At 36.6% G+C, this 25,000-nt stretch overlaps 1 protein-coding gene across 5 annotated transcripts in view; it reads right to left on the bottom strand.

Moving 5' to 3' along the window:
• Nucleotides 1-25,000, bottom strand: part of FOXP2 (forkhead box P2) — a 444,944-nt gene that overhangs the window by 3,420 nt on the left and 416,524 nt on the right. For all 5 annotated transcript variants that reach the window (XM_074903120.1, XM_074903121.1, XM_074903122.1 and 2 more), the window contains one exon: nucleotides 24,888-25,000. This exon is cut by the window's right edge and continues 51 nt beyond it. In XM_074903120.1, the coding sequence (XP_074759221.1) occupies nucleotides 24,888-25,000 (113 nt within the window). The remainder of the gene's footprint in view (nucleotides 1-24,887) is intronic.

Raw genomic sequence — 25,000 nt, 5'->3', positions numbered from 1 at the left:
GGCAAGAACAGCTGATACATAACTGTATTTTGCTGATGGGGAAGAACTTAAGGAGTCCTTAGGTACAGCATGCAGACACTACGGTGAACTGGAATTTTATATAAATATCCCACTACAACAGAGATTTGAAAGAACATGATAAAAAGCTCAGATGTTGCAAAGTGCTTAGTACTCTTGACTCCAATCCAGCAAAGTTTATGCAGGTCCAACCTAGGTTAAACTCAGTAGGATTACTCATGGGCTTCAGAGCAAAGTATGTACATAAACGTGCTTCTTGTACAGGGACACAGTACTACACATCAAGCAGTACTGCCATTTGGAAAACCACATAATAAGTGGCCATTAAAAATTATACCATATTTAAAACTGTGCATTAAAAAAATCCAAATAATTCAAAACAATGGGAATTGTGTTTCGAATACATAACTGATATGTAATAGGCATTAATAACAGTAAGGAATTTTGTAAAGGTTAGCATGACAAGCTTCTGAAGTTTTAATATGTACTTTGTCAATTTTATAAGAACATCTGTGTGTACACATTCACAGATGCATGGGTTAACAAGAAGAAAAGGAATGAATCCATCTGGATTAAATTCTGAATTTGATATCTACAGAATGTGCTAAGAGCATTTGATTTTTACTTAGGCAGTCAAAGTAAGGATCAACTATCTTAAATTCTTCTTAAAACAAAACTATTTTATTCAATACCTTATTAACACCTTTATTCCCATGTTGTTTTTCTAAGTATACATTACATAAATATATACATTTTACCTTGAATTAAAGCAGAATAGCTTTAATTTTCCCTACTATAATAAACTGTGAAAAATTTAATTGAATTTACAAAAGCAAATAACATATAAAATCCAACTCTTCTTTTAAATAAATGAAGTAAAATTCTTAATTCATAAAATGAAATTAAGGTAAAACCATGATACAGTCTCACTGTATATAGGTTCTGCCTCACAAATAGAGTACACTAAATATACTAAACAAATATTTAGCAGTCAGCTACAACACATGACTTCCTTACAGCTAAAATACAAAATAAAGATTACTATCCAAGGATTACTGCACTACTATCTGGGTTAGTATCCAACATGCCACTACACAGTAGTTGATAAAATAATAAAGAACAAGACATACCACCTGATTCTCCTTGCAAAGTTAACCCTGCTGTTAAGATTAAAAATGGAAATTGAGCCTAATCTCACACATCTCACTGTTGCAATGTTTCTAGCAGACACCTGAGGTCTGGAACACCCCAGGGTGAGCTGAGGTCATAACAGTATCTACCTCAGCAGAGACTTTACTGAATTTGAATTCAACTATAAGAACGCACAGGCAACAAGATTCTTCAGTCTTTAGCTAAATTTAACTATATTTGTTCTTATATGTTTGGGAGATATGTTGCAAGGGAATGTGAGGTCATTCAGAAATTACTTTTATCACTGAAAAATATTTGAACAGTGTCCTTTGAAAGGGGGAGGAAACCCATTCATCCCTTTTTACAGCAATACAATTGTGTGCCTTGAGATTTAAGGGACCTTTGATAAGGTTAGGTTTTTTACTTTGTATCTTTTTTCTCAAAGATTTGTAAGTGTTGAAGAGAAATTCTAAACTCCATTTAAGCTTCAAATTTCAGGTATTTTCTTCAGAATTGTTAAGTGACTAAGTTTTTGATAGAAGTCTTAAATGTTTTTAATCATGATATAATGCCATATTAATTGATTCCAGATGCTGTAACACTATTATTACAATATTCTGTCCCCTCTCTTGCTCCCAAGAAACTGCATTTTGTGCACTGGTATACCGAGCATATTCCTTCATCCATGGTGTCCCTCAAGGGTCTGTACTGGGACCAATACTACCTAATATCTTTGTCAATGACACAGCCAGTGGGATTGAGTGCACCCTCACCAAGTTTGCAGATGATATCAAGCTGAGTGGTGCAGTTGATTCGGCAGAGAGGAGGAAGGCCCTCCAGGTGGACCTTGACAGGCTTGAGGAGCAGGCCCACATGAACCTCGTGAAGTTCAGTAAGGCCAAACACAAGGTCCCGCACCAGAGTCAGGGCAATCCCCAATATCAATACAGGCTGAGGGTCAAAGGGATTGAGAGCAGCCCTGTGGAGAAGAACCCGAGGATACTGGCGGATGAAAAATTGGAGCTGGCAATATGCATGTGCCACCCAGAAAGACAACCGTATCCTGGGCTGCATAAAAAGAAGCCAGCCAGCAGGTTGAGGGAGATGATTCTCACCATCTACTCTGCCCTCATGAGATCCTACCTAGAGTACTGCATCCAGCTCTGGGGTCCCCAGTACAAAACAGACATGGACCTGTTAGAACAGGTCCAGAGAAGGGCCACAAAAATGGTCAGAGGGCTAAAAAACCTCTCCTACCAAGAAAGACTAAGAAAATTGGGGTTGTCCAGCCTGGCTACCAGGAATACCTTAGTATGGTCAGACAGACGGAGGCTTTTTACCAAAGCTTGTAGTGACAGAACAAGAAACAACATTTTTAAACTTGAGGAGGGTAAGTTTAGATTTTCCATAAGGAAGAAATCTTTTACAGTGAGGGTGGTAAGACACTGCAACAGGTTGCCCAGAGAAGTTGTGGATGTCTCCTCCCTGGAAGTGTTCAAAGTCAGGTTGGATGGGGCTTTGAGCAACCTGGTCTAATAAAGGATATCCCTGCCCAAGGCAGGCAGGAGTGGACTAGATGATCTTTAAATGTCCCTTCCATCCCAAACCATTCTACAATTCATCACTATCCATCCTTTCCATGCTTAAAAAATTCTGACTGCAGAACTTTTATTTTTTACCAAATGAGTTCAGTTCCTTTAAGGGTGGTGGCCAGGTTTTTTTTATTACTTTTCTGTGGTTGGAGTGCAGCCACTGTACAAATAGGGAGGATAACAAGAAATATCCATTAAAAATGCACTACACATTAAAATACTAGTTCCTCTTGTGCTGTTATTTTCTTTGTATTGAGGACCTCTTTTTTCAAGGACAGTTCAAACAGTATTTCAGTGACTAATCTGTGGAGGAGTTAATAGGTTGGAAGACTAATCAGGATACGAAATTTCCATTTTTGTCAACGATACTTATCAACAGTAAATCAAGACCTAAATCAAGCAGTTCAGTTGTCCATGCAAAAAAAAATTGTCATAGGCTTTTCTGCCAGCAGCTTATGAGGACAGCTCACAGAAAACACTGACATACAAACACCTCTTTCTGGAAGCAAAAGCACAAGGAATAAGACATAGGCTCTTGAAACTAACATTTCTCTCAACTCTAGAGCTTGTTTTCCAAAATCAAAGGTTGAAGGACAAAGTTGAGGCATGTTGGTTAGAGATGTAAAGGATCTTACAGTTACAGTATTTTATGTATTTTCTGAGGAGGAAGTAACTATACAAAATATATATGAAAAACACACACCCCTCCCTTTTTTTTCTTCTCTTTTGCATAAGCAAAACAAGATCTGAAAACCCATCTTTTGAATTGCTGAATACATTCTCATCTTGAAAACTTTCAGTACAGTATGATATAACCCAAGATATTTATTGTACATAGAAAGCAAAATACTCAGACTGGTATCTGTATGTAACTAATATGAAAATATGTATGTGTGTGTTTCAATAGAGATATGTATTTAAATGTATGCATTTGCAAAATACTACACTATCATTTTGTTGTACAATGGGAGTGGTGTACTAAGGACAAATTCCCATGTGAAGTGCCTGGTATTTAAACATAAATGCTGAAAAAATATTTATATATGCCATGTCTTTTTATCAATAACATGCTACTCAAATCCTAACAACAGGTCATAGCTTAGTGATTTCTGACTTCTCATGAAAACTTAACTTATCCGCTACATAACTGGAATCTGTATTTTAACAAAGATTACTATGGTTCCTTGACGGGCTAATCCTGCGGTGAGAACTAATCAGTATTTTTTATTAATGACATAGAAGATAGAATAGAAAGCATGGTTATTAACTTCATAGATGTCAACGAAATGGAAGCTAATGCAAACACGCTGGTGAAGATGATGACATTTCAAATATGTGGCAACTTGAGAAAATCCAGGTAGAGGTTTAGAAAAAACTGTTATGATGGAAGACTGAAAGAAGGATGTCTTAGCTTATAGAAAGAGCAACAGGTTAGATGCTGGAGTTAAAAACTAGTACAAACAGTGAAGCACTGGATGAGGTTGCCTGGGAGGCCTTGGAGTCCCCATCCTTGGGAGCCTTTATGAAGAGGTTAGACATTCATCTGTGGGAAGTGAGTTCAGTCACTGCTAACTCTTTGATAACATAAAGGGATGATGAAGTAATGTCTTATCAAGTATTATTAACTACATCATGTCCAAATGTCCTCATCAGAATGGCTGCCTCCTATTAAACAACTGCCGGCAAACAACATCTCTACCTGAGCTCAGGACCAACAATGCAGTGTAAAAAATAGTAGGTGAGGAGATGTCTGCAGCAGCAGCAAAAGGAAAATATGGCAATGCTGAAATACTTTAAATAACTTTTTGGTAAAGGTATAAACAAATGAACATACTCATTTCCATGGATCACCTGCTTTACAATTGGTGGATCTACTGTTAGAATATGTTCCCTGTATCCCAGCACTTTCAAAATGAAACTCGCTGTGAGAGACCTTTATAATATAAAAAGATTCTATCTGTGAGAGACCCTTGTAATATAAAAGGATTCTAATTACATGCAGAGCTGCCTGCTCATTTCAATACATTACTTCTTCCTTGCTCATAGATCACAGAACACGAAGTTCCTCTGTCTCTGCAGCTGCCTCATTCACTCTTCCACATGCTTTACAGCTTAACATGGAGATTTTTCTCTCACTCCTGCAACTGCCTAACTACAATTTCATGTTCTCATGTTCTCAGATATACACTACATCCTTAAAGACATCATCATTTATAACATTTAACTAGAACAACTGCCAGGTGCCAGGAGACAGGTAACAGTTGCTGGACCCTTACAGGGGCCTCATGAAGACCGTCTGCAGGCTGATGGAGAAGAGCTTTGAGGCTTCAAAGGAAAAACACAAGATAACAGGATGGGCAGTTGATGGACAAATATATACTAGGAAGGACTGTATAAAGTAACTTCCAAATATTTAGAGATGAAGCTAAATTCCCAAAGCCTACAATAACTCTTGATACAAGATGAACTTGTCTTTTAGAGTTTTGCACAAGATTAGTCTGATCCTGCCTTGGAAAAACTTGTCTTGCATAATAGCTACTAAAATCCTGCTAAAATCTAGGGAAAAGCAACAAGTGTTACATTCAACTTTTACACATTAGAACGTATGCTGTTGCTGGCAAGAAAACAACCAGATCCTATAACTAAGTACATGATTTTGTAATTAAATTGAGTTGAGCTGGTGTCAACAAGGAGAAAAGATACTTGATACAGTATTCTCAATTATGGATAGCATGTTTTCTACAGAGGTTTCACGTCACCTCAGCTTTAATGTAAGGGGATACCGAATCTGGCAAAACAGCATTGGGAATGCAGGACAACAAAATATTAATATTTACAATAAACAAGGTTTGGATTTGGTTAGTAGATATAGTGCTCATTCCAGGCTTTGAATAGAAAATACAACTTTTCTTTAGAAAAAAATACAAAGTCAGAGAATGCCTTTCATAACCATCAGCACTGAGTTACCACAGAGACACTGAGCACTCTTCTTCCAAAACAAAGATGTAATTATTTAAGTTTCCCTGTATTTTTTCCATCCAATTCTATGGAAGGAAAAAAATAATTAGTTAAGTTCTCATTTGTGTATGTAAAAAAGAAAAAGAAAAAAATGCAAGAGGTTTGGTATTTAATTCTGAAACCCACTGGGGAAGTGCCACAAACCTTCCAGGATCCCAGTGGAATTAATTTCAGAGTTTAGATCTGTGTCCTCTAAACATTGTTGCCCATATCCCAAAGTCTTCAATGTTCTTCTAAAATCATTTAAAGGAAAGTGCTGTGGGACATCATGATAGAGAGATTCAGTCTCTCAGACAGTTAAGTCAATGTAATGACTGGCACTGAAAAAACTTTGCTCTTGCCTTTGTATTGAAGAGGTGGTAGATGTTGAGAGAGAAAAGCTGCCTAGGTCAATGTGCTTACTGTGAGCTTCGTAGCCAAGAGTATGGTTTGCAGAAAGTCATGTAATTTTTTTTAAGAGCTTTCAGTGCATTTTTACTCCACACAGGGGTTGCAATAATCAGTCTAAAATCATGAAAGGTTTATTTTTTTGCTGGGTTGCAGCTGAAAGTGTTTTGTCTTGCTATGGTGACTGAGGCACCTAGTAACACTAGGAGTTTTTTACTTAGGTATTCAATGACACAAAGGGCAATAAATTAGATCATGTCTTGAAGTCCCTCCCAGGCTTATTTTCTATGAGACTTTAATTTTGATACTATTGACTCACTAGCATTTCTAGTGACTTCATGTAGGAGTATATAAAGATGACGAATTTTCTGGAACTTGGCTGGAGAAAGTTTTCCCAGGGGAATCTTTGGGACTGAACAATTTCTAAGCCATATGTGGTATGACAACTTATGTTGATTATTTCTTTTAAATTTTTTTTGCCTATTAAAGTAATAAAGATTTTTAAAAGTTAGCAAAAAAATAAAATTAGGTAGCGCCCAAAGAACTTTAATCATTTCCCAAACCAAATGATGTAGTTTGACCCGTTCTTCTTCACAATTCTGTAGACAGCCTTAAGCCCACAAACATTACATCCTCAAAACCAATTGGCTAGTCTGCAGATATTCTTCCAATTGTACTATTTCTCCACTGTCTTTACTTCTGTTACATTAAGTATGTACATTAACATACTAAAGTATGCTTTAGTATATGAAAAGAACAAAACATAACATGTGATATTTGTGTAACACAGTATCTTTTATGTAACTCCACAATTCCAGTGTAACTTTTAATGTTGAACATCTGCAATTTATTTACATTTTTGCTTATTACCCATACTGCCCTCAATTCTTTCATGCTGTAGGCATCCTGAACTACAAGTGCAATTTTGATTCATCTGCACAAAGTGTTCAGTGTATACTTTGGGAGAAGATATTAAAAAGATCCACAGCTACAGCATTCTTCAAACTGGAAGCCTGAAAAATTCTGTGTCCATGTCAACAAGGTAAGCTACTAAAGCACAAAGAAATTTTGGCCAAACTGATTATTTCTGTACACTTCCATATTTTAGTATTTGAAGAACATTTTTAATCTTTATTTTTATCTGAAGCATTTTGGCTTTCTAAAGACTTCTCTGTGTTAACATCTAATATTATATGAAATATTTTTCTAGTTTAAGCTGTTGAAACACATATTTTTTAAAACTTCTATTTCTGTGACCTAACATTTTTAAAGCTGTGATTTGTTATACTTGTTTACAGAAATATTTTTCACCGAATATTATTTGGTAAAATGACAATCACTATATTACAGATGTAGCAATTGACCTGTTTGGTTGGTTGTTTTTTTTACCTCCCTAATACCTCTGGACTAGTATTTTCTCAGGAAGAGCTGTATCTCATCTTGCCAGTACAGCTCTAGGTCTGTAGGATAACCTATAGCGTTTTAAAGAGAAAAGCTCTCCTTTCCAACATACTGTTTCAGATCTAGAATTTTTATATTTATGTTTTGGTAGGCAAATGGAGACAAATCCTCAAATCCTACAGTATTTTTAAGATATTTAATTCTATTACTTTGTCTCCTTATAATTTCATGCTATTATAAAAAGTTTATTATTTTTCTTAAGTAGAAGTGAACTACTTATTGACATGAATATGTACAGCCATTTAGGGAGATACTAATCCAAATATTGAGAAAGGGAAGAAAGAGTATTAGATGAGTAACGAAATACAAATTCAGTAATGCTACAACTGTCACATAATCTTTTTTTTTTTTTTTTTTTTTTTGTCAAACATCGGGAATCACTTCCCCCATGTATTTATAACATATACTGAAATGCTGAAGAAGTGCTCTTATTTCTAGATAAAATAATACCTATATGCAAATCTCTATCTTGAAGCAAGAAAGGAAGGAAGGTCCTATTGTCACATATCCCTGTCAGGAAGCTGAGGGTGCGCTACCTCATTTCACTAAGGAGAGGGTGAAGCTACAACATCCTGGTGGAAGACAAGGAAATTTTCCTGGTGGAAATGCAATGCCTATAGAAGCACTGCACCTCAATGAGGGTATTTCTAGATGTGCTTTGTCAACCTGCCACTTTCAAATTATACCCTTCCAACCTGGGCCCTCCAAGAACCACGATGAGGAAAAAAAGGTAAGTAGCAACCATTTATTCTCTCAAATACAACACCAAAGCACAAAAAAACCCTCAAAATATATTTTGTTTTCTATCTATCATCTGAGCTATCACCACGGATTTCAAGTCTACCATGTGGACTTGGGAGTTCACTGACTTGGTGATGAAAAACATCACCAGCTGACATCACTAGCTGACAGGCACTGTTGCAGACTCTGTCAGGAGATAAGAGTGCACTGGAATAATTAATTAGGGCACTAAAGTTTGTCTTCTTTAGTTCATCACCAGAGGAGATGGCATAAGATGGAATTAATGATCAATGGTCACAAAGTGTCTCTGGTACATCAAGTAAGGTGCAGGGACAAGTAAGACTGAGTTTGTGTAAGTCTATTACTGCTTTTATAACCTCCAAGACTAGATACTTGTGCTTTTCTATTTATAGTAGGTGTTGGTAAAATTTTATCAGTCACTGTAAAAGAAGCTGGTGTTCTTCATGCCTTCCGTTCAATTATTTTAAGATAAAAAGTATTTGAGTCCCTCTAGGAAAAAAATGTAAAAATCACAAACCTCACTATCACCAACTGCACAAAACTGGTCTTGCAAACACAACTTTTCTTTTGTGATACCTTAGAAAGATGCAAACTCAGTTGTTGCTATTTGTAAGATCCAGCCTTTCAGTGAGCACGTGATACAACTTTGCTGATATCTGTAAAACAAAATCCAGAGCATCTTTCTTCTTGAGCTTAGTTGCTGAAAAGGTAGGTTGCTTCTGCTCACTCTCTGCTTGTTTTGTCTTTATGGAAACAAAGTTAGGATCACAGGATAACTCAGGTCAAAGGGGCTTCAGGAGATCCTGGGTCAACCTCCTGCCCAAAGAAGGCACAGCTACAAGGTCAGACCAGGTTGCTCAGGGTTTTTACCCAGTTGGGTCTTGAAAACCTCCAAGCATATAGATTATACAACTTCTTGTCAACTGTCCCACTCACTGCCTGACTATCCTGATGAGGAAAGAGTTCTCTTTATACCCAGTCTGAATCTCTCATTTTAACTTATGTCCACTCTCTCTCAGTCTGGCACCACAGTGAAGAGCCTGGCTCCATCTTGCTAATCTCCCTGTAGGTACTGAGGGTCAGGTCCCTTCAAGGAAGCCTCTTCTCCAGGCTGATCAATCTCAGCTCCCTCAGCCTCTCCTCACAATGCAATTGCTTCTGATTCTGACCATTTTGGTGGCCTTTTGCTGAACTCGCTCTAATTTACTGCTGTATTTTTTATATTTGAGGTGCCAAAACTGAACACAGTATTCCAGGTGTGGTCTAATGAGTGCTGAGAAGGGGGAGATGATTTCCCTCAGTCCCTTGGCCCTCTGCTGTACTTAGAACAGCCCAGGACACTGTTGGCCTCAGCTGTCAGGGCACTGTGCTGGCTCATGCTCAGCCTGTTCTCTGCCAATATGCCCAGAGCATTCTCAGCAAAGCAGCTCCCCAGCCAGGCTATCCTAGTGTGCATCACTGCAAGGGGATCTTCCTTCCTCAGTGCAGAGCATGGCATTTCATAAAGTTCCTCTTGGCCCAGTCCATCAGCCCATACAGGTCCTCTGAATGGCTATCCTACCTGTAAGCATATCTCCTAATTTGACGTCATCTGCAAACCTGGTGAGGAAGAGGTCCATCCTCCAGGACATCAATAAAGATGTTAAACAGGACGGGTCGCGGAATATTCTCATGTCCCATAAGGAATCAAAGAACAGCCAGGCATTGCAAATGGAAGACGTGAAAGGCAAGAACAATTATTAATTGCATGTGAAGATCTAGCATGAACATGGGAGAGGAAAGCTACTCTGAGTGTGTATGTGTCTCTAATATCAGAGGGGGGAAGGGGAAGGGGATTTATTTTATCTGTATCTTTTGGATTTCAGGGGAATATACATAGGAGAAAATATTAAGACATTACAGTTTTATTGTCAGAAAAATACACCAAACATTTAGAAAAATCACTTAGAAACTTATTGGTTAACAGGGCATTCCTAATTAGTCCTTCCACAACTGGAAAAACACTCTTTTGCTTGTATTTGCACAGATAAAAAGATTCAGATACCCAGATTTCAACATCAGCAATTTTGCTAATATTGTATACTATTAAGACTGTACAAATTTTCAAAGATCTAATAAAAAGATTTCAGATCTGGGAGAAGTCCTTGTCTTATTAAAAAAAAAAAAAAAAAAAGATTTTAATGAACTAAAACGGAGAAATGGGGCTGTAAGCAGTCACAAGAAATATCAGATGGAGATTAGGAGTGACTGAAGGCAGAATAAGAAATGAGGGAAAGCCAAAGACATGAAGACAAATGGTTTCCTGGGATGAAATCCAGATCTCATATAAGTCCATGGCAAAATTCCCCTTGACTTCATTAGGGCCATGATTTCACTTGTGAAGTTTATTCACAGCAGAAGATGTAAGTGAAATACGCAATGCATCTGACAGAACACTTGGGGAGAAGGGGGAATAACCAAAGCTGATACACAGTGAACCACGTATTTTTCTACTAGACAAATGAGGTGAAATAACAAATTCCTGTGAGAAACTTCAAATATCTAACTCATACTAAAATTAAACATGAAGATTTGCCAGTAATAAAACTGGCAAAACTGGCAAAAAGCTAGATGAAGGAAGAACAAAAGACTATTTCACAACATGGAGGGAGGTTAACAGCAAGAATTCTAAGATTCTACGTTTGATTTCTATTTTAAATATTATTATGAATACCCTAGAATAAGATACAGAAGTAAGAACACAATATATTTAGATTAGTCATAGGTGAAGTTAACTGAGAAAAAAATAACAGAGCTGACAATCCATGGCAAGTAACATGACATGTTTTTGTTGACAAATAAAAGAAATAAAATAAACTACCCACATAGATCTATCTAATGCAACCACTTGGGAAATATGTTGTTTTGAATCCTTCAGTGGTATCTCTGCTTCAGAAGTCAAAGCCCAGTATGTTAGACTAACTGGTAGAGAATAGTGACAGTGACAATAATACAAAACATGTTTATGTCTTTATAGTAGGTCCTCACTTCAACTCGTATGTTTAATGTACTTGACTACCTTTTCGCTATTACTCACTCACCTCAAAAATAATACAGCAGAATTCAGAAAGAACAATAGAAGTGACCTATGGCATGGTAAACATATCTGTAGGAGGAAACATTAAAAATGATAGGAGTACTTCAAATTGATTTAATTTAGCTGCCACTGAAGTCAATAAAAGAGGAGAAGCAGTTTGGAGATATGAATAAAAGTGATAACACTAGAAATATGGAAATAAGGAAAATATAACAAAAAAGCAAATGTTCACCTTCACCTTACCTACACTTAAGGGTCACCCAACTTAATATGGCATATTTATGATCATTTTATCAGTACATTTATCCCATTACAAATTTCTTATAGTAATAATATTATTATAGATAGTGTTTGGTGCTTCATGCCCTGCCAGTTTGGTCCTGCCCAAGCACATCAAAATATAAACTGGTTCACTTTAAATTAGGGATAGCTAAAACTTGCAGTTTCTATTCTAAGAAAAAATTTGAAAATGGATATTGGTAGCAAATCAGAATGAAAAGGAAAACATATAAAACAAGTTGTTGATTAATTTCAGCTTTATAGTAATGAGTCTGAGTTGAAAAAAATATTGAAAATAAAACCAAAAACACAACAACAAAACAAGTCCTCCTCTTTCTTTCAGTTTTGTACAAAGAAATGAGTGTTGTACAGAGAAATTTCTAGAGAATAAATTGACAGATTTGTTGGTATGCACATGACAATTTCATTTCCCTTTAACAACAACAACAACAAAATTCTGAATAAAAATGACTAATGAAAACATACAGATTTTTTTCTTAGATTATGAAACTGATAATTAAATTGGCTAGGTCTTCAACCTTTTAGGGCTTTTTTTTTGGTTTGTGTGTTTGGGTTTTTTTTGAACTTGGGCAAGAAAATGCCAAGACAATAAACAGGGATACCCTATCTGCATTGTATATTATCAGCTATTAATTTTAATAATACTTACTACAAAAATAATCAAATTAAATCTTTGAAGTGTAGGTAAAGAAAGGATCTTTCTGGAAAACTGATATATTAGCAATATATTATCAGATGAGACTCAAAACTCATGCACAAATTGCCCTTCTTACAGAATCAAAATATTTAGGAATCAAGTTCTGATTAAGATGATATTAACACAGATTTTCTGATACTAGTGACTCTTAATAAAATTCCTATCCTTAACATTGGCTTGCTTCCTTTGGTGTCTAAATAAATGTATTTTCATTGTTACAGAACCACAAAAAGTGTAGAAACTTTACTAGAAATTACCCTAGGGCAAAGGCCTCTAAAGTCTTTCAAACTGACAACTGCATCTAGTTCAAACGTCGAAAGTTAACATGCTAAACAAAGAAAAAGATTAGGGAGAAAGAGCACAGAAGTTTTTAAGGTAAAGATTCAAAGGAAAATGGTAAAATACTAGATATTTCAGTGTCTGCGTATTTTCTGGGTTGTTGAAGAACCATTGAAAAAAGAGCAAGCCTGCAAACTAAGAAGTTTAAGAAAAGATGCTATGGATCTGGCATGCTCTGTAGTATCTAACGTTTGGGATGTTTTAAAAATTGCATCAGTTATACAGAAACTTAGCAGCAACAACTAAGTATTTCAGTGTTATTTATGGGTTAGAGTAGGCAAGGGAAAATCTGGAAAGCTATTCAATAATCCAGGAAAAGCTGAGGGAGAGTTTGGCCTGTACTATGTTTCTTTGTCATACATCTTATTATAAATAGGGGGAATGTATAATTTTTTTTCAAATTCCTGTTGGAAACTTTTACATCAATAAAACTCTGCTATCTTGGAAAACTGATCAGATAAATAGTGTGGGAGAAAAAGGCTGAAAATAATATTCTTTTACTAACTATTCCTGCCTGCTTTTGTGAGATTTTATAAGCTAATCATCATTTGTCCACAGTGGCACCTAAGCATTTTGTTCTAATACAGCAGCAAGGGATCAAATAGCATTACACTTACACCTAGGCATGGTATATTTTTTCTTCTGGTACAGTCTTCACTGAAAACTTTGATTGATAGGTATGTTTGATGGTATGTTTCAAAGTTTTCAGCAGGATGCTACCAAAGTATTTCCTTTTCATATGCTAAGCTTCTTGGAGCATTGATCTTTTATTTTATTTTTTCAATGTTTAAGAAGTAGGACTTGAAGTGACGACTAGCTTTGCCTGCTATAACAAGCCTGGAGAATGGCCAGCCCTTCTGTATGTTTTTTGCTGAATAGTTGCTGGCAGCATTTAAGAAGTAGAATGACATGTCACACTTGGCAGCGACAAATGGGTCAAACTAACCTGTGTAGGACTGTCTGCACTGCCCTAGCTGACATTTCTCACATTAGTTGAATCTTACACTCACTATATATTTTTCTGTAAGGCTAAGTTTCATTCAATCTTAAAAATAAGAGTGGTTAAGTGTATTTAGCTATGACAGCTATTCCAGATTACAAAGTAAATGGACTTGGGCAATTCAGCTAGCCTCTAGTAAGACATAGCATACTTGAAAAAACTTACTTTTTCAAGACTTATCATAAGAATCAAAGAAAAGAAGGTTTGAAGGCATCTCAAGAGATCATATAGTCTCTTCATCCTCTACCACCAAGTAGGTTATACCTAAACCACTTCTAAACACTTGTAACTTCTTCTTAGAAGCCTCTAGTATCAGTGGTTCCACAGTCTCTCTGTGCTGGTACACATACCAGCACTTAATTATCCTACAGTCAGAAAGGTTTTATTTTTTCTGGTGTCTGGCCTAACTCTTCTTGCTGAAATACTAATAAATTATTTCTTGTCCCATTCCCAATGGTTAAGTTCATTCCCATCTTCTCTCTACAGTGTTCTGAAGACTTTCATAATTTCCTCACCCAGTTTCTCTCTTCTCAACAAACCTAGTATTTTTAGTCCTTCCTCAGTCTTCAGAAAAGGCCAGTCAGAACTGGGTGAAGGATAGAGCTTACTTTTACATACAGCATTCCTGTTAAGTATGCTTTCACCACCACACACCTTTGTGAGCACACATTCAGCTGGTGACCTGCTACAATTTCTAGAGTCTAAGAATGACTGTTTATCCAGTCATCACCACCTCATAGTCACACCAATGATTGTTCTTACATATAACACTTCAAACTTACTCTAATGTTTCTCGAACATTTTACCAAATTGTTGTTAACATGTGAATACTCATAATGCCTCCCATTTGTATGCTTTTACAGATTTAAGATTTCGATGTCAGGAGCAACATGTCTGAAGAATATGTTATATCTCTATGACCTCTGCAACAAAACACAAATATAGTTTGCCTGCAGACTGAGCTGATTAGGACATATCTGAGATATCACAGAACCCAGGTTAACGTATTCTGCCTCTTAATTGCACATTTTGGCCTGTGCTTAATACAGACTTCTGCTTCACAGGGCAGTATGTTCCAGCCAGATGAAATATATACAGTGCAATACATTGTTCCTTACTAGATCTATAAATATCTAGCTACAAAATAAAAAAATACATGTTTTAAACTGTAATTCCAGTAACTCTAGATGGATACAAATGAGTGCTCATCTCAAGGTATTTCACTGCTAGCAGTCATGGTTTACATGGTCACATGTAAGTGCAGTCTAATGCCAACTGGCATTGTGTCAAACACTTCTCTAAACAAAGCCTGATGCTATTCTACACGGTGGCAGCAGTGTACGTAATATACCACTTCTATTCAAACTATATCTGAAGATGTTTTTCCAAAATTAAACAATTCAATTACTACCTAAAGACTGCAAGAATTTGGGTTTAGGGATTTCAAAATCTTTTTTGTTTTGCCTTTGTACAGCACTTATCAAAACAGGGCTCCAGTCCATCCTTGAATGCTTTCCTATATAAATAAACCACAAGAGGTTAGATTAATTTAGCTAAAATATGTTTTTTTCCCATCAGAACAGAGAGAAAGAAGAAATACACTACATACAACTACATCTGAACGTTTCAAAAAAACTGTTAACACCTGCACATTGAAAATAACTGAGTAGTTTTTTGGAACAGTTACCAGAAAGGTGAGGAGAGTGGACAGGTCTACTAAAATGGAGATTCAAAGTTCACAGTGTGCTCTCCAGAACACATTTGAGAAACAGAAAAAGGAAGAGTAAGAAAGACTATGTAAGCTAGAATTTATATCAGTGAAACTAAATTGGAATATATTTAGTCTGGAAATTGGAAAGTGGCTTATAATCATCAAAGGAATGAAATTTCATAATGGCTTTCAGTTTGAGATTGACTATGATAATTTTAGGAGAGGAACTATATGACATGGTTGTCCACAACATGACTGTTATTTCCTGTGTTCTTAGACCAAGAGGAGATAAGTCTGATAATGCCAAATTTGCAAGGAATGAAGAAAAGGAGGGGAAATAGAAAGAAAAATAAAAGATTAAGTTGGGGAAATTCCCTAATTACCCAGAGTACTACTATCACAGCATAATACTGTATCAAAGAAACATTTCCCCTTATCCATCTCAATCAGGAGCTTATGGAAGACTTTCAAAAGCGTTAGTGAGAGGCCATGATCATGCAAAGGCTCTAACACTAAACCTCTATTAATGGGAGCAGTGTAACAAATGAACTTGGTAAGTCTAGGTAAAGGAGGAAGACTACTGGATTTGTTCAGCCTAATTTAAGGTACAAATTTAATATTGTTAATATTGGAGAAAACCATGACAATACCTGCAGTTATAACCCTAACAGAGACTACAACAGGGTCTGCACCACACATACACATTCCCAGCACTGTTCATAGACGGTTGTTAGATGCCAACAGCAAATTTTCTCAACTGCACTTTGCCAGAAGACTGTGAACACTGCTTTTGTGTATGGACATTGCCGGGTATAATCATATCTTTAGTCATCTTTTGATTTGATTATTTTAATGTGACCTACACATGGGGTTTCATACTGAGATGAAGTCTTTGTATTAACTCTTTTAAAAACAAGTGCATTGAGATATCTAGTCTTTTAAAATGTGTAAAGTGGCTAGAGTTTTCTACAAATTCTAAGGACTAAATAATAATCAAATAATAACACTTTCTCAGCATAATGTCCTAAATTTTCCAACTAAGTTTTGCTTGGATTTATGGATCATAGTTTAAACTACTGGTATAAACATTACCAATTAGATATAATTGTGTAAACCATTAAATAAAAACATACAATATGTAAAGACATATTTTGGACATGTGTATTTACAAAAAAATATTGAGAGAGTCCACTTTCAAAAATTTTGGCTTATAATATTGCACATTCAAAATCCAAATGAAATCATCAAAAGTGGATAAAACATAACATCATGTGCAGTTTTAGAAATGCAATGTTAATGACACTATCATCTCAGCTTTTGTGTTGTACAAAGACAGGCATCTCCTATGAGAACTAAATTTAAGAGTTACACAACTACATCACAGAAAGATTTAGTTGCACAACTTGAAACACATTTTTAACATCTGTAACAATACTTAAGATGCTGCCTTTCCTTATACAGACTTGTTACGTGAAAAGCATAAATATCTTGCCCATACACTGAGAATTCATGACAGCAATACCACAAAGTTTTCAGCAAGACAGCTTCCAAAAAGATTCTGTGAAACCCCACAGGAACCTACCAACTTCTACAAGCCATGCTATAGGGATCTGACACTTTTCAGCTGAAGGCACTATATCTCTGGAGTGATCTTTTTGTCAAGAGCATTGGGAATGTACTGTAGAAGTGCAACAATTGAGGCTGGAATACTGTAAAGAAGAAATAGCAACTTCTGATCCCAAGTAAGAAATGTAACATTTAAGAAGCTAAAGAGGAAATGATAAAGGACTGGAACATCTTGAAAGATAAGAAAATTGATGAACAGAAGCAAAATGTGGATGACAAATGGACTGAAAAGTAATGCAAAATAAAACCCAAAACAAAATATTTTTTCAAGTAAAAAGTTATGACAGTGAGTATGGTGAAAAATATTATTTATCAGAACACCACTGCTTATTTCTTCCCTAGCGCCCACATGTGAGTGGCTCTGTATGAAGGTACGGAGGCACAGCCACAACTCAAGAGTTACTGTTGCATGATCCATACAATCAGTAAAGGCAAAAAAAATGTAAATGGTAAGGAAATAGTATGATAAAGTGTTGGATTGCTGGACTTGCCTGTCACTTTCAGATGCTTTGCAGTGCTAGGCAAAGCCAAAATTATTTCACTGTGTATTCTCACAATACAGATTCTTTCAATGGGAATATGCTCAGACAAAAGCTATAACCTTTAAGATCCTGTTTCCTAGCTGTTCCTCTTTTCATATAAAAATAAAAATCAATTGTTGTCACAAAGTCTCTTTGCCCATTATCATCTTTATGTTAAAATTACGAATAAAAATGTGTGAAATTAAATTATACAGGCATTAATATATCATGTGATTAGGTGAAACATTTTTGATGAACAAGGATACCCAGAAATACTGCAATTGCTGCCACATTCATCTGCTCAATTACATGCTTCTCACCTATTTAATAATGCTTGTTACATCCCTGTTAATTGATGTGTTTCAAGAGTTTGTTTTCTTATACACTATGTCAAGTCTTATACAATGAACAAGAGACTTGGATCATAGCAGTCTCCTAGAACAGAACAAGCCTCCAAGGTAAATGCAAAGAGATCACGAAATGGGACAATGCAATGATAACAAAAAAAAAAAAAAAAAAGGAAAAGAAGGAAAGACAGGGGATTGGAACATTATGAAGTTAAAGAAACAAGGGAATGAAAGGGATTAAAACTGGAATGATAGGTAACCTACTGTAAGTGGTGTGAAAGCTTAACAGTGGGGGACTGGAATAATCAGATATGGGAACGACCTGACAATGAAATGCTTTCAAACTCAAGCACCTCAAAAGTAAATGATCTTACAGCAGAATAATCATATTTGCCTCTGGGAATAAAATTTAAAGATAAAAAAATTTAGGGGAAAAAAAAAAAACCCAAGCTTGATGATTATGCAGATAGAACTGCAGAGAGAAATGATCCAGTCAGGGCAAGAGCGGGAAAAGTAAAGGAGTAGGGTTGAGAACAACAGCAGAATACAAAAGAAAAGGTGACTGAAACCACCAGTGGTTGGAACTCACCTTTTCACAGACAGAATTGAAGACGAAGGACTACACTGAATAAGCTCATTTTTCCAATTCATCTCAGATCGACTGTTACTCTTGTTCATTTGTCCAAAAGTTATTCTTTCTCACAACAACCTAACATAACATTTTCTAGATACAGCTTTAAGGATCATGGGATATATGTATGCCTTGACATTTAGCTTCAAACAATTCCCATCTTACAGAACACAGCACTACAATAGCTGAACACAAAGAGTCATATATGATATATGAATTCACTTTTTAAGAAATGACTCTAAAAATTATTTTTTGTTTTCACTGTACTTTTTAAAAAAGCAATCAACAACTAGAAATCAGAATGACATCCATTATCTCTGGATTCTGGACTCGCTTTTAGGAACTAGATTATTTTCATCAGTCAATTGAGAACATAAGAGATTAGTTGCATTGTCCTCAGTCTACACTCTCATACAGTGTGAGCAGGGAGAAATCCAAGACAATAACCCCCTTTCACAGAATCCCACCAGTAGGATATTTGCATTCCCTATCTCCTTTGCTAAATCCTCCCACTCCTTATTAAACAAGCTGCTGTGAGTTTTAACAGAATGGCATAACCACCTCATCATCTCCTATGGCAAGACTACATCTTCTCAGTCTACAATTTTCTCATAACCAGTTTCTTTTTGTCTTCTCAACTGCTATGAACAGCTTTGCAGATTAAAATTTTACCTTTTCCTCCCATGCTTATACAGTGAAGTAAAATCGTCATTTTGCATGATGCATTTGCCAAAATATGAATCCATGGACAAGAGATGCACCAAGTGTTCTGGTTATAAAACACCCTGGTCTGTGCCAGTTGCAAGAATCATTTACATGTGATCTATCTAGTACAACTGCACAAACACCAGAAAAACAGTTGAACTTGATTTCCATTCCTGATATTCCATCCCCGAGAGTGAGAATTCTTGAACATATAATAGAGACAGGAAAAATAATAGTACAAAGTTGATTTCATTATGATCCTGATGTTCAGTTAAGAATCTAAGTTTATTGGCTCTGAAGGAACTGACTTTCAAATCCCTCCAAAACTATTCAGCAGTATACTGGCTATGACATGCAGGTTAAGAAGAAGTTGTGTTATCACTAACACATGAACTGTCATTATTGTCCCTAAGTATCATTCCATGTCTTATCCAATGTTGTTGTTTCTTCAGGGACAATGAAAGTTTTTCCAAAGTTTCCTACAACCATGCAGCTTTAATTGCACTTGTTTGGATGCTTGTGTTTTGGTTTAACTTTTTTTTTTTTTTTTTAAACTTTTAACTCTGCGTTTATACCCTAAAGGTATGTACTGTGGAACTTCCAACTAAATCCACGTACAATTGTTATGTAAGATTAGTAGCACCTAGTTCTATATAAATAATTATTTTTTTGTATATAAAACACCTTCTGTTGTGTTTGTCACATTGAAACCTGTTGCTTATCAGGTAAAACTCACAGTAATTTTGGAGTAGTCCATGTTCAAAAAATGAAGGAAGAAACACTCTTAAGTATTGATTTTAAAAGATAATTGTGTGACACTGATTTGTTCCCAACCAGTATTAGAGGAAATTGGAATTTTGAACAGAACATATATGCATAGTAAGCAATATATTTTCTCAGTGTAGATTTATGTTAGTGTCCACATAAACCTACCAGGAATTGGATTTGAAGACCAATCAAAGACAGAACTTGAATTTAATGCTGTGGAAACATCTTTACATAACATCTTTATTGATGATCTAGACAAGGGGATTGAGTGCACCCTCAGTCAGTTTGCAGATGACACCAAGTTGGGTGGGAGTGTTGCTCGAGGGTAGGGAGGCTCTGCAGAGAGACCTGGACAGGCTGGAGCCATGGGCTGAGGCCAACTGGGGGAGTTTCCATAAGGCCAAATGCTGGGGGCTGCCCTTGGGCCACAGCAACCCCCAGCAGCGCTACAGGCTTGGGGAGGAGTGGCTGGAGAGCTGCCAGTCAGAGAGGGACCTGGGGGTGTTGATTGACAGCCGGCTGAACAGGAGCCAGCAGTGTGCCCAGGTGGCCAAGAAGGCCAATGGCATCCTGGCTTGTGTCAGCAATAGCGTGGCCAGCAGGGACAGGGAAGGGATCTGACCCCTGTACTCGGCACTGGTGAGGCCGCCCCTCGATTCCTGTGTTCAGTTTTGGGCCCCTCACTACAAAAAGGACATTGAATGACTCGAGCGTGTCCAGAGAAGGGCAACGAAGCTGGTGCAGGGTCTGGAGCACAGGTCATACGGGGAGCGGCTGAGGGAACTGGGGGTGTTTAGTCTGGAGAAGAGGAGGCTGAGAGGAGACCTCATCGCCCTCTACAGCTCCCTGAAAGGAGGGTGCAGAGAGCTGGGGGTGAGTCTCTTTAACCTAGTAACAATCAATAGGAAAAGAGGTAATGGCCTCAAGTTGTGCCAGGGAAGGTTTAGACTGGATATTAGGAAGCTTTTCCTTACAGAACCGGGTGTTAGGCGTTGGAATGGGCTGCCCAGGGAGGTGGTGGAGTCCCCATCCCTGGAGGTGTTTAAGAGTCGGGTCAACATAGTGCTGAGGGATCTGGTGTAGTTGGGAACTGTCACTGATAGGTTTGTAGTTGGACTGGATGATCTTCAAGGTCTTTTCCAACCTAGACGATTCTGTGAAACACAGAAAGTGAACCTATGATTTGGGATGTCACTAGTGATATGCTGCATACTGGATCATGGAATTACCATCTTTCATCAGACTGAGAATGTAAACTGGGAGACATGCAGCACAAAATTTCAGATGTTTTATGTAACTATTAATACAGGAGAAATCCCCGCTACTATGCCTTGGTTACACTGATCACCTAAAACTTACTGCAGTATTTTTAAATGTTCAAGAAGTGTAAGAAATGGAGCAGATTATACCTCATTACCCAAGGCAAAAACTGTAAAGTTTTTAAAGTGCCACTGCCCTAAATATACCAGCTGGGATTCACTGCACTTAACAAGCATTTAAATGTTATACATTTACTTGAAGTTACATACCTACCATATTTCTCCAGTCAATGAACAGACACTATTTTCTAAGCAAGCTGATTCACCCACCTATGTTAGACACCTGTCCACAGATGGGTAAGTTTATGATTCTAACTGCCCTTACTACTTTGTCTTGAAAACCAGACGTGAATTTCCAGGTTCAAATCCAAAGACTGGAATAATTTCCCCACTTTCTAACACTGAGTAGCTAAGGTACTACAATAACAAAAATCAATTTCTCTGATAATGTTCTCATGCTCAAAGCATGGAAATACCGACTACTGTAAACGCACACAATTTTCATTATTTTTATAAAAAGATAAATTTAAGCTAAATACTTAATATGAACATTCCAAAATAAGAAAGTTCTGCTGTCATAAATTTACCTGATAAAATGATATTCAGTACAATTTTAACAACCAAATGCCTGAGAAGCTTGCTCTTAACACTGTCACTGAGACTCTTTTAAAATTTTCTGTTGATGCTCTAATACCATACAAATGTCTCTCCCTGGAAGCTTGTCTAGAATCCAAAGTCTGCCCCTTCCCAACTGAATGCTCTGATCACTAAGTTGCACACAACCTCTTGCCTCTTTCCCTAACACCATGCTCCATCGCTCCTGGCTGTGTGCCAGCTTCAAGATGGCAGGCAATGTAATTGCTCAGCATATTCCTGGTGTCATGGCTTTCCTGGGAATTAGGAGATGGAAATTTAATCTACTTGTAGATTAATAGAGCCACCGACTTTACAGGTGAGTGCAGTAATTATGACTCTCCAAAGAACACTTTTCTAGGGGAGAAACACCCAAACTTCCCGGGTGAACATTCTCAGGAATCCACAAGTAAGTGGATGCTTGTGGCAGCACAGTATTTTTTTCTAGTGTATTAACTATTTTTCATTAACACTCCCCCTGAGGATTATGTAATCCATGTAAGTAATGAAAAATTTAAAATTTCTCTTCATTGTTTGCCATATTTCTTACTTATTTTACTTCTGTCATGCTTGCTCTATGTTCTTTTCTCATTTTCTTAAGTAATGTTCTTTACTGTAACAAAGATGAAGGGCCCTGATAAATGTGGTAATGGAGGCAAGGAAGAGGCCTCTCTTCTCCCTTGGTCCTCTGCCTCCTGCACAAGCCTCTCCCCCCCTCTCTTGACTTTTCCTTGCAGATTGCATTCATTCCCTTTTTCATATTCTCGGCCCCATCAGCAAGGAAAAGGCAAAAAACTCACAAGTGAGCAGGTATCTAGTCACAGCCTGCATCTTTTGGTTGACAGTTCTTGGTCTCACAGAAGCCCAGTAATCTTGCACTAAATTTGGTGCAAGGGATGAATGAGCATAACCTTTTTCTCCAGTGGTATCTCAGTGCATTTACATTCTGTTGCTTCAATCTATCAAGAACTGAGCAATATGAACTCATAAGTTTCGAGTCACCACGGTAAGCCCTGAAACTGCCTGTTTTGACAAATGACATATAGAAATGAGAGAGGAAGGCTGAATCTTGAGTTAGGGTGTAACTCAAGTTATTTGCCTTTTTTATAGGCAAGAATTGTTACAATATGCAGTATTTTAGCTATAAACACAGCTATAAATGTAGCCATATCTACATAATCATATGCATAGCTATCTCAGTTTATCCAGCAGAATGGCAGACAGTACATAGGATATGTAAACAGATCTGCCACACACTTGCAAAACAACTTTAATAGCAAGTGTCATTCTTTTCTATAAAGTAGCTGTTTTTAACACACATGATCTAACTCTTGTTTGCTCTTTAAAGTTTTATTGTCTTGGCATTTTATACAGGAAGAGAGCATTAGCATACTCAGGAGAACTGCTAAAAGTAAAAGGCCTCAAGCTACCCACTGCATGGTTGATAGCAGAAAGCATGGGATATAAAAACTTTTGTCTGATTGCTCACTTTACTTGTTTTAGAGTAGTGTTACTCTCAAGAGCATATATTCATGTTCTTTCTACTTCAAGTTTTATTACTTCTTTTGTATTATTTAATACATCTAAAGACACTTCCAAAAGACAAATTTTTCCATTTTGAAAAAGTAATGGTTTGGAACCTGATAAAATACATGAATGTTCACAGTGTATTATTTTCAAAGGCAAGTAGAATAAATGTGCAATAAAACAATTAAATATGTGACAATAAACATTTCTATGTGATCATAGATATATTAACATGCCAAACAAAAGAAGAAAAACTCAGGAAAATATTTCCCCTTTTTAGGGGACAGATCGAAATGGATTCTTCATGCACCAGAGCATAAGTAAAAAGGGACTTTGGTCTCAATTACTGTTACTGCTAAATATCCCACTCTAGAAATTAATATTAAAAATGCGAAAGAGAAAATGGAATGAAAAAAAGCAAATCAGATCAGCTATTTTAAACACAGATAAAAAGAGACCATAATTGTACATGCACATTAAAAATCATCCTACAGTAAACTTAAATCTAAGTCTACTTAGATATCACACTGCTAATTATTATATAAATAACCTGGGAAACAATACCTCCAAGATACATGTTTTACTATTTAGTAAACAAGAAACTGCCACGTTTGACACCACTGATTAAGGCCAGGCATTTCTAAAGCTTCAGACACATTTCTGAAATCCACAATACATCAATTTTTAATACTTCCACTCTCTCAGCTCCATTAAAAAGATGGTAGGGGAAAGATTTTAGAGTAATTAATGATATAGTTAGCTGCTAAATATTAATAGGAATCGTAGTCTTGCATAAAATATAACATATAAACCTTGCCAATACAGACGCACCAGTAATTAAACTTGAATATGTAATTACACTGATTTATACGACAGGCAAAAAGTTACACTTTACTGGCTTCTATGTAAACTGTGGGCAACAGTTAAACTTTGCATTTTATGGTTTATATAAATGAGCAATATCTCTACTACAGTTCATAAATGGTTTAGAGACTCATAGTTAAAATTATAACTAATTCCAACATGAACATTCTGACTATACCTTACAAAGCAGTCTGTGAAAATGACCACCGAGATCAGCCTCCCGTTACATTCAGTGCTTGCAAGCAAGTTGAAGAGGTTTTTTAAAAAAACAAACCTCACACCAATCTTACTACAAAGTAAAGGAAGACTCATCTATTTAAATGTTTTAATATAAACATTTAGTTTCAAACATATAGTTCCCGATGCTTCGCTTACCATGTTTCAAAGCACTTCTGAGTAATACTGTGTCTTAGACTAAGCCATTTTTTCTTGAAAGGATGCTAACTGCACTTACATGTGAGGCTGAGGAGAGCAGCCCGGACTGCTGTTTCCATTACTGTCAATGTGATCCAGCGAACCATTGAGATCTTCATGGACTGCCTGCAGTAAGCCACTGGATGCGTTATT

This window comes from Athene noctua, chromosome 3, assembly GCF_965140245.1.
Source record: "Athene noctua chromosome 3, bAthNoc1.hap1.1, whole genome shotgun sequence".
Lineage (NCBI taxonomy): Eukaryota > Metazoa > Chordata > Aves > Strigiformes > Strigidae > Athene > Athene noctua.
This window is presented reverse-complemented; position numbering and strand designations above follow the sequence as displayed.